We start from the raw sequence: 13,573 nt of genomic DNA, 5'->3' as shown, positions 1-13,573 counted from the left end.
GCCCTACCAAATTCACGGCCATGAAAAACGCTTCATGGACCCTGAAATCCGGTCTCCCCCAACTTGAAGGCTGGTCTTGTGTTTGCTTTTACCCTGTACTATACAGATTTCATGGGGGAGACCAACATTTCTCAAATTAGGAGTCCTGACCCAAAAGGGACTTGCCAAGGGGGTTGCCAGGTTATTTTGGGAGGTTGGTATTGCCATTCTCACTTCTGTACTGCCTTCAGAGCTGGGCGGCTGGAGAGCGGCAGCTGTTGGCAAGTGCCCAGCTCTGAAGATAGCACCCCGCCAGCAGCAGTATAGAAGTAAGTGTAGCAATACCATACCACGCCACCCTTACTTCTGAGTGGCTGCCTTCAGAGGTGGGTGGCCAGAGAGTGGCGGCTGCTGACTGAAGGCCCAGCACTGCAGAAGTAAGGATGGCAATGCCATAGTATGCCACCAAACTAGTCACATTGAAAGAAGGTGCTATTGGGCTGTTAGGAATACAATCCTGTCCTGATAGTGCCTATCACCTCCAGAGAAAGGGAAGTGCCTAGAAAATGTAAAAGGAAACTTCGTTTGATAGCATTCTGTCTGGCAAGAACTCACTTATCAACAGCTGGGATGTGAAATCCTCACTTCTGTATTGTTTTGTCATTATAGTTCCCACTTTGCTATTGTTTGTCTGTATAATCTCTGTCTGGTTCTGTGATTGTTCCTGTTTGCTGTATAATTAATTTTGCTGGGTGTAAACTAATTAAGGTGGTGGGATATAATTGGTTACATAATCATGTTACAATATGTTAGGATTGGTTAGTTAAATTTCAGGAAAATGATTGGTTAAGGTATAGCAAAGCAGAACTCAAGTTTTACTATATAGCCTGCAATCAATCAGGAAGTGAGTGGGTGGGTGTGGGAAGGGGAAATGGGAACAGGGAATGGGGCTGGGGAAATTGGAATCATGTTTGGTTAAGGGCAGGAATGGGAACAAGGACACAGGTGTAAGGCTCTGTGGTGTCAGAGCTGGGAAGAGGGACGCTAAGGAAGGAAACTGGAATCATGCTTGCTGGAAGTTCACCCCAATAAACATCGAATTGTTTGCACCTTTGGACTTTGGGTATTGTTGCTCTCTGTTCATGCAAGAAGGACCAGGGAAGTAAGTGGGTGAAGGAATAAGCCTCCTAACAATCCTTACTTCTGCGCTGCTGCTGACGGCGGTTCTGCCTTCAGAACTGAACTCCTGGCCAGAAACCACCACTCTCCGGCTGCCCCGCTCTGAAGGCAGCGCTGCTGCCTGCAGCAGCGCAGAAGTAAGGTTAGGAGTACCGCAACCTCCCCTACAAAACCCCTTGCAACCACCCCACAACTCCTTTTTGGGTCAGGATCCCTACAGCTACAACACATTTAAATCTGAAATTTCATAAGCTGAAATAATGAAATTTACTATTTTTAAAACCCTATGACTGTAAAATTGACCAAAATGGACCATGAATTTGGTAGGGCCCTACTCATTTGATATGTCCAAGGTATATCTTGACATGGTGACTGTATGTGTCCACATGAGCTGCGCTGAAAGGCTACACATCAATAGTGAATTGCCTTCAGGTAACATATAGAGCAGAAATTAGCTAAGAAGTATCAGGTATCATTTAAACACTGGAGCTATTAGGGGGTCATTAACTGGTCTGTCAGCTGCCTTACCGGTCTGTTTCTCTGTCTGACAAGGGGGTGAAGTGGATTCATAGAATCACAGAATATCAGGGTTAGAAAGGACCTCAGGAGGTCATCTAGTCCAACCCCCTGCTCAAAGCAGGACCAATCCCCAACTAAATCATCCCAGCCAGGGCTTTGTCAAGCCTGACCTTAAAAACTTCTAGGGAAGGAGATTCCACCACCTCCCTAGGTAACACATTCCAGTGTTTCACCATCCCTCCTAGTGAAAAAGTTTTTCCTAATATCCAACCTAAACCTCCCCCATTGCAACCTGAGACCATTACTCCTTGTTCTGTCATCTGCTACTACTGAGAACAGTCTAGAGCCATCCTCTTTAGAATCCCCTTTCAGGTAGCTGAAAGCAGCTATCAAATCCCCCCTCATTCTTCTCTTCTGCAGACTAAACAATCCCAGTTCCCTCAGCCTCTCCTCATAAGTCATGTGCTCCAGTCCCCTCATCATTTTTGTTGCCCTCCGCTGGACGCTTTCCAATTTTTCCACATCCTTCTTGTGGTGTGGTGCCCAAAATTGGACACAGTACTCCAGATGAGACCTCATCAATGTCGAATAGAGGGGAACAATCACGTCCCTCGATCTGCTGGCAATGCCCCTACCTATACATCCCAAAATGCCATTGGCCTTCTTGGCAACAAGGGCACACTGCTGGCTCATATCCAGCTTCTCGTCCACTGTCACCCCTAGGTCCTTTTCCGCAGAACTGCTGCCTAGCCATTCTGTCCCTAGTCTGTAGCTGTGCATTGGGTTCTTCCGTCCTAAGTGCAGGACTCTGCACTTATCCTTATTGAACCTCATCAGATTTCTTTTGGCCCAATCCTCCAATTTGTCTAGGTCTCTCTGTATCCTATCCCTGCCCTCCAGTGTGTCTACCACTGTAACCCCTAGGTCCTTTTCTGCAGAACTGCTGCCTATCCATTCGGTCCCTAGTCTGTAGCGGTGCATCGGATTCTTCCGTCCTAAGTGCACTTGTCCTTGTTGAACCTCATCAGATTTCTTTTGGCCCAATGCTCTAATTTGTCTAGGGCCCTCTGTATCCTATCCCTACCACCCTCCAGCGTATCTACCTCTCCTCCCAGTTTCAAAGCCATGCAGCAAGTCAAGGCTGAGATGGGATTAGAACTCTGCTTTAGCCTGCTAGATTGGGCTGCCGCAAAACCGTTAGGGCATGGAGATGACCTGGTCCCCTACGTACCTGAAAATACCAAACCAAACCTCTAAACCATATAGTAAGAGGGCTGGGGTCTGACTCTAGTGGAAATCAAGAGTGACTTGACTGAAAGAGCACCACCACTGTAAAGCACAATCAGAAAAGGCTGCCTCCCACCCCACCCAAGCTAGAGAGGTGGACACACACCAACACACATGCACGCATACACACTCTCTCCCCTTACCTAAATGATCACCATGTAATTGCCAGGCACAGTTCAGAGATGCAGGGGCCATATGGTGCCAACGGGATACAGCAGGGAGGCTCTTTCTGTAACGGGGCTGCCATGATATTTGGTGTCCACTGCCTCTATTCAGCAGGCACTGGGTGCTGGAGAATAGATGTGTCAATCTATGGCACCACATACTGGGGAAATTCAAGAGGAAGGAGAGAGACCAGTGTTACTGTGGCTGGTTCTATGTTACTATTTATCATAGAATCATAGAATATCAGGGTTGGAAGGGACCTCAGGAGGTCATCTAGTCCAACCCCCTGCTCAAAAGCAGGACCAATCCCCAATTAAATCATCCCAGCCAGGGCTTTGTCAAGCCTGACCTTAAAAACTTCTAAGGAAGAAGATTCTACCACCTCCCTAGGTAACGCATTCCAGTGTTTCACCACCCTCCTAGTGAAAAAGTTTTTCCTAATATCCAACCTAAACCTCCCCCACTGCAACTTGAGACCATTACTCCTTGTCCTGTCCTCTTCTACCACTGAGAATAGTCTAATAATATCTTTATTACAGAGGTGGCAATCAGGTCAAAGATAGGGCCAACCCAAAATAGTTTAGTTTACAGTCTATGTTACTGACAAGACACAACAGCTAGATGAAAGACAAGTGTGGGTGAAAGTAACAGTATTAGGAGCAAGTTTAGGTGAAGCCTGGCAGTGTGCCCAAAGTAAAACCGAGTTGTTTCATGTTACATAGAATCCATCATGTTCTCTAGTTCAAATCAACAAGTGACCCGTGCTCCACACCATCTACCTAGCCATCATCAGTTGTACAATAAAAATAATTTAATATGCTTCAGGTTTTTAATTAATAAGTTTTTATAATAGGGAGCTTTATTGCTGAACTTTGAATACTACTACTACTATATTCTCTCAATTACTGCACAGCCACGCAGGTTTCTAAGCTTCAATCGGAACCCACCCAGCTGTCTTGGTGGCAGCAGGAATCCGCATCTGTTATAACAACACTGACAGGGCACCCATCACAATGATATCTGGGAGCCCTTTACTCTGCTTTTAATCAACAGCTTTAGATCAATAACATTAAATATAGGAATGTTTGGAAATTATAACTGCATCAAGCAGGAGATGGAGAATATAGACTGATTTTTATCTATTTCATTTTTGTCATCATTTTGGGTGTTTCCTTCATCATTTTATCAATCACAAAAGAAGGTTTTCCCTAACTCTGCTTTGATTCGCCATACCTTTCTATTCTTCTGAACACCAAGCCTGATCTCTTTTCCAGCATCTCCACTTAAGGCTTTACTTGTTCATGGATATCCAGGTGCTGGTAAGAACAGCAGCAATAGAGCGGCTGCAAGTTTCCAAAGCCCAGATCCTCAAAGGTATGTAGGTACCTAACTCTTACTGGAGTTAGGCACCTAAGTATCTTTGAGGATCTGGGTCCAAGACCCTATCTGCTAAGCAGAGGAAGTAACTAGGTTACTCTCTCTGAATAATAGAAAACAGAATGACCTTTATAAAATGGAAGTTGTTTGAGATTAGACATAACAGAATTCTAAGGTTAGAATATCAGTAAAATGATTAATTGAACTCAGTACATAAATTATTCATAGACAATAGGAAACAACAATCAGGAAGTTGCTAATTCTGGTGGTTACTAAAACCTAATAATCCCTCTTAAACAGGCTGCAAGCAAGCAGACTGTTTTGCTAATCATCTGCTTTCAGCTTAGAATCAAAGTGTTTTGGCTCAACGTATTGGAGAGGGTGGGGCAGAAGGAAGGCAGGAAAAAGAGAAAAGTATGCTGCTGCCTTACAGGCCTGTGGCTTGGGACAAGCCCTTTTGAAGCGCTGAATTATCACCGTAAGTGCCTAAGCATGAAAGACATTGAAAACTTACATGCACCACCACTCCTAGCACCAAAGTCACCACCTACATCATTCCTGTATTAGGTGATACCATGGTTCGGAAATCACAACAGACTGGCCAGTGTTAAGTTTTTAAATGATGTCCAACGTACAGCAGTTTTTAAAAAAAAGGGGGAGAGGGTCAGATAATTTGCACTTGGGATACTTTTCATCCAAGGATCATGTCAAGGTTCCTCCCCCACTCTGAACTCTAGGGTACAGATGTGGGGACCTGCATGAAAAACCTCCTAAGCTTATCTTTACCAGCTTAGGTCAAAACTTCCCCAAGGTACAAAATATTCCACCCGTTGTCCTTGGACTGGCCGCTACCACCACCAAACTAATACTGGTTACTGGGGAAGAGCTGTTTGGACGCGTCCTTCCCCCCAAAATACTTCCCAAAACCTTGCACCCCACTTCCTGGACAAGGTTTGGTAAAAAGCCTCACCAATTTGCCTAGGTGACTACAGACCCAGAACCTTGGATCTTAAGAACAATGAACAATCCTCCCAACACCTGCACCCCCCCTTTCCTGGGAAATGTTGGATAAAAAGCCTCACCAATTTGCATAGGTGACCACCGACCCAAATCTTTGGATCTGAGAACAATGAAAAAGCATTCAGTTTTCTTACAAGAAGACTTTTAATACAAATAGAAGTAAATAGAAATAAAGAAATCCCCCCTGTAAAATCAGGATGGTAGATATCTTGCAAGGTAATTAGAGTCAAAAACATAGAGAACCCCTCTAGGCAAAACCTTAAGTTACAAAAAAGATACACAGACAGAAATAGTTATTCTATTCAGCACAATTCTTTTCTCAGCCATTTAAAGAAATCATAATCTAACACATACCTAGCTAGATTACTTACTAAAAGTTCTAAGACTCCATTCCTGGTCTATCCCCGGTAAAGACCAGCATACAGACAGACACACAGACCCTTTGTTTCTCTCCCTCCTCCCAGCTTTTGAAAGTATCTTGTCTCCTCATTGGTCATTTTGGTCAGGTGCCAGCGAGGTTACCTTTAGCTTCTTAACCCTTTACAGGTGAGAGGAGCCAGGAATCCTGGCCAGGAGGGATTTCAAAGGGGTTTACCCTTCCCTTTATATTTATGACAGATCACAAAGTACTTTATAAAAAATGACTAACTACGCTTCCCCTGCCTCTAGGAAGTTGGTAAGTATTCCCATTTTACAGTTGGGGAAACTGAGGCACAAACAGGTCACTGTGAAGCAGAGACTACAACCCAGGAGCCCTTTGAATCCAACTCCCTTGCTCTGACCATCTGACACTGCTCCCTCCTACACAAAATTAATTAGTGAATCAGATAGGATTGAAACAAATAAGTACCCAACATTCCTAAGAGCCAGATGCCACAAGAAGGCCTTGTCTAAATGAACATTAGTATGTGGCAAGGAGTGTAAATCTAGCCTGAAGTAGGCTGTCTGCTGTCATGCACTAGGCGTCCACGCGGACCCTGCTGCCATGCACTAACAGTTTCATAGTGCGCTTTAATTTATGCTGCTTTGATATGGGAGAAGATCAGTATGCACTAGGGGACTTATAGAGAGTGGCAGCAGGGTTCACATGGACAGTTTGGCCTGGTCTACACTGGGGGGGAAGGAGGCGAGGGCAAGCGATCTAAGTTATGTAACTTCAGCTACGTGAATAATGTAGCTGAAGTCGACATATTTAGGTGTCTGAGGTGTCTTCACTGCGGTAAATCGATGGCTGACGCTCACCTGTCGACTCCGCCTGTGCCGCTCGCCCTGGTGGAGTACTGGAGTCGACGGAGAGCACTCGTCGGTTAATTTATCGCGTCTAGACTAGATAGGATAAATCGATCCCAGTTGGATCAATCGCTGCCCATCGATCCAGCGGGTAATGTAGACAAGCCCTTAGTACGCAGCAGGCTAGTGCAAGGTAGACCAACACCCCAGCTTGCTGAAAACTAAGCATTTGTTTAAACAAGATCTGAAATAGTGCAATGGCTACACATGGAAGTGAGTTAGCCAGGTCTCATTTTAGTCCCTAATTATTCACTTCACAGAGTCACACAATGTCCAGTAGGTGCTCAAGAGAAATTGGGGCCAGAATGGCAAGCCATAGTGCTGCAGCTCAGGAATAAGGTGCCCTGGCAGAGCTGGCTGAGGAAAGGGGACAGTGCCTGCTTTTCCACTATGTCTGGCTCTAGCCAGCAACAGTCACTCATTTTTGTGGACAAACTTCATACTTCTATCATCAGCAACCCTAAAAAGAGAATAAGCCAAAACTGGTGAAAAACCTTTACAATAATGAAACGGCAAACAAGTCTTCAAAAGATGCTATCTTGAGCTCAGCCGTTAACTATGACATTTATACAATTTACAAATCCAAACTGTATTACATACTATGTACACACTGAACCCGAGACAATATCCCTGAGACTCTCATATTGGCTTTAAAAAAAAAATCTACAGTTTTTTTGCTCCTTAGATCTGTTTTGGATGAAACAGGGTTAACAGAAGCAGCTTAACCAAGAATTTGATTGCTTCAGATTACAAATGGGTGGTTCTTTAGATGAGAGACACACTTCTGTATTAATTGTCAGTTATAAACTAGTACAGAAGAGGGACAAAAACTACCTAGCCAATGTAAGGATAAACTATCTCCTGCTTTGATATCTAAGTGTCAAGTAAATAAGACCAAATGCATTCAGTTCTGAAACACCCTGCAAAGACGACACGAACTTTCATTTTGGTGAGCTGTAAACTACAGACTGCCAGTCAAAAGGTTAATTTTAGCTAATGACTTCGATGAAGTTCAACTAGCAGGTTAAGAAAAAGCCTGGTCTAGCCCAACACCATACCATGCATTTGGTATTTCATGACAATCTCTCCTTTCATACTATATATTGAAGAGCACAGTGGTTCATTTCAGCTTTTGGAGCATCCACAAGTTTAGCTGAAAGAAAACTACAGGGTCTATATACATTTCTACATACAGAACACAGAATAGAAAGATTGCTGCTACAAACCTCTTAAGAAAACAGCCTCTGCCTTTGGGAGCTTGAACTGTAGTTATCTCCTTCCACACACACACTCCTTTTATTTCCTTCCTCTTTCAACATCAAAGGTTGCCAGAGAATAAAAACATTTAGTGGGTAAATGATCTGCTTATAGAAAAGGAGTACTTGTGGCACCTTAGAGACTAACCAATTTATTTGAGCATAAGCTTTCGTGAGCTACAGCTCACTTCATCGGATGCATACTGTGGAAACTGCAGAAGACATTATATACACAGAGACCATGAAACAATACCTCCTCCCACCCCACGAATCTTATGTAGCTCACGAAAGCTTATGCTCAAATAAATTGGTTAGTCTCTAAGTTGCCACAAGTACTCCTTTTCTTTTTGCGAATACAGACTAACACGGCTGTTACTCTGATCTGCTTATCTAATCCAATCAGAATCATACTGTGTTTCTGCTCTGTTGGCAGGAGTCAGTCACTGCAATAAGTGCATTCAGTGTATTTCATTCAAGTCTCAGTTACGGATATTAAAACTAAAAGGAGAATTTGAGAAGCTGAAACCAAAAATCCATATACTGGAGAGCATTTACATTGGGTGCCAGTTTAATGAATCCTGACTGAGAGCAGCAAGTTAGACCTGTCCTCATTAAAATTAGCCATTTAGACAGCTACATATTCTTGTATTCATCTTACCTTTATACTGTTGACCTTTAAGTTGTCCACATTACAGACAGATCTAGTTATCAATGCAGAGAAGTGCAATGGCTTGAGGTACCAAGACGAAGTCCCTTAAGATTCAACAACAAGTGGGCACGTGGAAGAAGCAGCTAAACCATCTCAGTCTGAATCCAAATGATCAGAGGACTTTGAGACAGGAAAGATGTATTGGATCATCAAGCCCATCCCTCTATCAGGGCAGGATAGAGTTGTACACAGAGAACTTAAGACACTGTTTTACGCTATTTATGCAAAAGGCCAAGAACAACAGGAGTGAGAAAGATATAAACATGTCAATAGAATCTTAACTCAAGACAAAGAGTATAGGGGTGGGAGGGAGAGAGACTACTAGGGAAGGGAATGCAAAAGGGTGGAAAATTTAAGCAGTGGTGCCGGTATGGTTATTTAAGAAAAAACACCATAGCACAGCCTTCTGGAGAAAGAGTAAAAAAACCCATTTGTTGCTATAGGAGGCATAGGGACTAGAGCTGCAAGTAACAAAATAGTATCTCTGCAGAGGATACAAGAGGAACTTACAGTGAATGAAATCAGATGGCCTTTCAGTTCATTTATTAAAGTCCTTTCAGTTCCCATTTTAAGGAAAGAAAAATATTGAGCAAAGGAAGTTAGTTAGGATCCAAAAGTATTAAAAAAAAAATCCTTGTATTGATTTAATTTTTTTTTTTGGTAGAGCATTAAATGAATCTATGGTCTCCATCTAGATTTTAGCGAGCAGATCATTATCATCCCACAAAACCCCACATTATGCCTTCCACTACCTGGGAAAGAGTATGTCATAGTCCAGTGCTGGATTAACAGCACTGTTTAACAACAACAACATTTACTTGTAATCAATGAGGCTGCAAACTCTTGTTCTAATTTGGCTTTTTAAAAAAAGTTTTTCATCAAATGCTGAATGGCTCATATTTACTCTTCCTTTGATTAATCCTTTATTTTCTTACAAGCTTTGAACTAAAACCAAATGTTTCCAATTAATGACTTGGTAATGTAGGAAATAGGGCAGAATTTCAGTATTGCAACCAACCCCCAAAAACATTAGCATTTAAAAAAAAAAATTGCACACTGTTCCCCCTAAGCAGCCTGAGAAAAATGTATATTGTCTGCAAGTCTCAGCCAGGATAAATATTTGCTGCTGGTTGCCTGAAGAGACAGTTGCATCTTTAATCTAGAATTTCTATGCTGCTTTAGAAAATGCAACCAACCATCATGAGGCCGCACTGCTAGAGTTAATATAACCTTTGTGAAGAGAATACTGATTAAACAGGGACAATGCCGAAGGCTGATAAGGAGATGCCTCCCTTGGGAAGGTTACCATTCAGTGCCAGGGGTAAATGAGAGAGTTATTAAAACTATATCAAGCACTGAAAGTCCAATCATAAACCAAGTGAAATAATCAATAGGTACATAAAACCCAGTGATAATGGGTGTCTAAAATTACATGCATGCTCATAATGCATTTCCTATAGTAACATAGCAGCAGTTTTAACTATTTATGGAGCACATGTTACACAGCACAAGTACCACTTATAAAAAGAAAACCAACACAAGTAGTGGATTACACTCTTGTATCAACCTGAATTATTTTCTCTGCCAAGAAACAATCTTCCGGATTTACTGCACTACACTGCAGCAACAGGCAGTTTTCCCACACTGGATCTCTGCTATGACAAATCCCCACTCCCCTTTCCTCCACAATTAAGGTTATGTCAACAGTTAAGTAGTTAATAAAGACATCAGGAGACAATGTCGGCTCTGCAATTAATTTTGCTTGAAATGAAAGCCATAAGACAAATACCTGGTGTTTAACGCTGACTGCTTGAGACAAGACCCACCTTGCAGTAATTGTATTGAAATCTGCCAACTCTTAACTCATTTGCATCAAGAATTTCATCTGCTTCTTTTTAAAGACCATAGCACATTATTCTTTCTGTAATTCTCTTTTCCAGCAGACTAACCAACCTTCTTTTTTATCTCCCCCACACATGATCACATTTACGATAGTACTTACTTCATTCAAATGGTCCAATTTAACATGGTTCTATTTTTGCTGGGTCTGTACTCTGACACTAATTAATCTTGGGCTAAATGCAGGAAAGCTAGCTCTCAACATGTCAGAGGTGTACTGCCACCTGCTAGAGAAGAGGTAAAAACAGTGCCCTCCCCCTTAATGAATGACCATTGACAGAAGCATAGAGAAACCTATTATAATTCACAGATTAATAAAATTTGAAGTAATAATCCCGCTGTGAACTTTGGGTCAAACCATATTAGACATGGGTTTGAACTGTAGTGAAGACAGGGCCAAAATTTATCTGGGTCCAGGGCATTTTGACAAATGCAAATCAGAGCAGACCCAAACAAGCTGAAAATTCTTGCCTAGTTTATATGTGTGGTTTTTTCCATTATTTCTTCTACAAAGGAAAATATTTAACTTTCTTATAAAGCTAAAGTGTCTTCAGCACTGAAGTTTTATAGCACACATCAACATATACTCAGGGTTTGGTTAAAAGAAGCAAGTAAAATACCCCAAATATTTTAAAACTCTGCATGCTGTCATAGAAGTTATTTTGTTGTAGCCAGAAGAGTTAATAATTAGACACCCTACTGGACTAGAATCAATGTATAACTGAGTAGAGAGCTCATATGTAATCTAGTGGCAGCATATTCTAGCGAACTAAGTTTGAGGCTGGAACTGTGGACACAACACTTGACATCTCTGTTTCAGCTTTCCCTTCTGTAAACAGGGACAATAATATTTACTTAATTTTTAAAGGTGCTGGCAGGATTAAAGTTTGTACAACATGTTGAAGATGTTAAATGCTATGTAAGTGCTAAGTATTAGATTACATTGTCCCCAGTGGGTGAAGAGATGATAGCATTGACTGGGAAAAGGCCTCTCCACTCCACTGAACCCATGTAGACCGCCGTAGATCTGACTGACAGTAGGGCAACACACATGCATCCTGTGCAAATAGGTTGTTTAGATAAAACAGATTTTATCAGGCAGCTGCCAAAAGTCTTTTGAGAGTTCAGCTCCCTCCCTAACTGCTGGCACTCCTGTCCAAATAGCCTGTTATGGCTAACTAACCAAACAGCATCATCTAAGCAATTGTTGCCAAAAAGTCATGGCTTTCACTGGAAAAAAAGGTCAAGCCATCCTTTTCCCACACATCTCTCCACCACAGTCTATCACCCAGAGAACAGGCTGAGCCTCCCTTTCACGTCCACTGAATGTCATTCTTTCATTTTAAGGAATCTTTTAAACAGATATTAAGAACAGAAGACCAGGATAATGTACTTTTGATCTAAGCAACATGGGATGATGCTGGAGTAAGCTGTAGTCTATAGAGACAACATCACATACTTTTCCACATCCCCTAAGCAATCATTTGCCTGATAGTCTGGAAATTGCTCGTGTTCTAAGGATTAAAAATCCTCCAGTGAATCAATCCCAATTTAAACCAGAAGCAGATTGTTTCAGCAACCTCTTTCTACACCTAAACCAAATTTGTGTACCAAGTGTGCTATCATTCAAACTTGGAAAGTAGCCTTGTCTGGATTCAGGTGGTCTATCAATCAGATAGTTCAAAGGTCAGCTTCCTCTCCCACCCTAAAGTTTAGTAAAGTAAATGGGGTACAGGACATCAGGGCAAAACATATAAATCTAGTTTTGACAGTTTAGTCCATCTAAAGCAGCAACACTGTGTAAAAGCACCTGGAAGGGCAGGAGATAGAAAGAGGTCAACCATTCTCTCTCATCCCTCCAACCTTTTCACGAGTTCACAGAACCAGTTATACAAAAATTACAACACACCACACTAGTCTCTAAGCAAGACAGTACTTGGAATGTTTCTCCAATAACTTTAGAGCAGTAATAAAGCACTAAGATAGCTGCTCTTACACTTTAGGAAAGCAGTTTTACTACAGAAATTGAAGTCTACACACAAGACGACTGGAGCTGGACAGGGGGAAAAAACAGTTACTAACCTTTCCGTAACTGTTGTTCTTCGAGATGTGTTGCACATGTCCATTCCAATTTAGGTATGTGCACGCCCCGAGCATAGCTGTTGGAAATTTTTCCCCTAGTGGTATCCGTTGGCTTGGCTCCAGAGCCCCCTGGTGCTGCGCACTCATAGCGCTGGTATAAGGGGGCCCCGCCGAGCCTTCACTCCTCAGTTTCTTCTTACCAACGACTCCGAGAGTGGGGCCAGTGGATGGGTCTTGGAATGGACATGTGCAACACATCTCGAAGAAAAACAGTTACAGAAAAGTTAGTAAGAATTTTTTCTTCTTTGAGTGTTTGCACATGTCTACTCTGATTTAGGTGACTCACAAGCTGTAGCACAGGAGGCGGGCTCGGAGTTCAGGGGCAAGCCGACTGTAGTACTATTCTGGTACACAATTTGGTACACAAATTTGGTTTAGGTGTGGAAAGAGGTTGCTGAAACAAAGAATCTGCTTCTGGTTTAAATTGGGATTGATTCACTGGAGGATTTTTAATCCTTAGAACACTAGCAATTTCCAGACTATCAGGCAAATGATTGCTTAGGGGATGTGGAAAAGTATGTGATGTTGTCTCTGTAGACTACGGCTTACTCCAGCATCATCCCATGAGTAATGGCATAATGAGCTGAAAACGTATGTACTGAGGACCAGGTTACTGCTCTGCAGATATCCTGAATGGGGACCTGAGTCAGAAAGGCTGCTGATGAGGCCTGACACCTTGCTGAATGAGCCGTGAAGTTTGGCGGAGGGGGAAGGACTGTGTGGTCAAAGCAAGTTTTGATACAAGATGTTA

General features: G+C 42.4%; 1 protein-coding gene across 5 annotated transcripts in view; it reads right to left on the bottom strand.

The window, feature by feature from the left end:
- The window catches only part of TMLHE (trimethyllysine hydroxylase, epsilon), a 47,663-nt gene that overhangs the window by 17,571 nt on the left and 16,519 nt on the right, over positions 1 to 13,573 (bottom strand). For 2 of the 5 annotated variants that reach the window (XM_073360557.1, XM_073360558.1), the window contains exon 3: positions 3,108 to 3,289. The exons of 1 other annotated variant lie outside the window; for it this stretch is intronic. In XM_073360557.1, coding sequence (XP_073216658.1) covers positions 3,108 to 3,288 — 181 coding nt within the window. In that variant the 5' untranslated portion in view covers position 3,289. Of the gene's footprint in view, positions 1 to 3,107; positions 3,290 to 10,783; positions 10,953 to 13,573 lie in introns of those variants that run through there. 2 more of the 5 variants (XM_073360559.1, XM_073360556.1) reach the window with 2 other exon arrangements.

This window comes from Lepidochelys kempii, chromosome 9 (genome assembly GCF_965140265.1).
Source record: "Lepidochelys kempii isolate rLepKem1 chromosome 9, rLepKem1.hap2, whole genome shotgun sequence".
Taxonomy (NCBI): domain Eukaryota; kingdom Metazoa; phylum Chordata; order Testudines; family Cheloniidae; genus Lepidochelys; species Lepidochelys kempii.
This window is presented reverse-complemented; position numbering and strand designations above follow the sequence as displayed.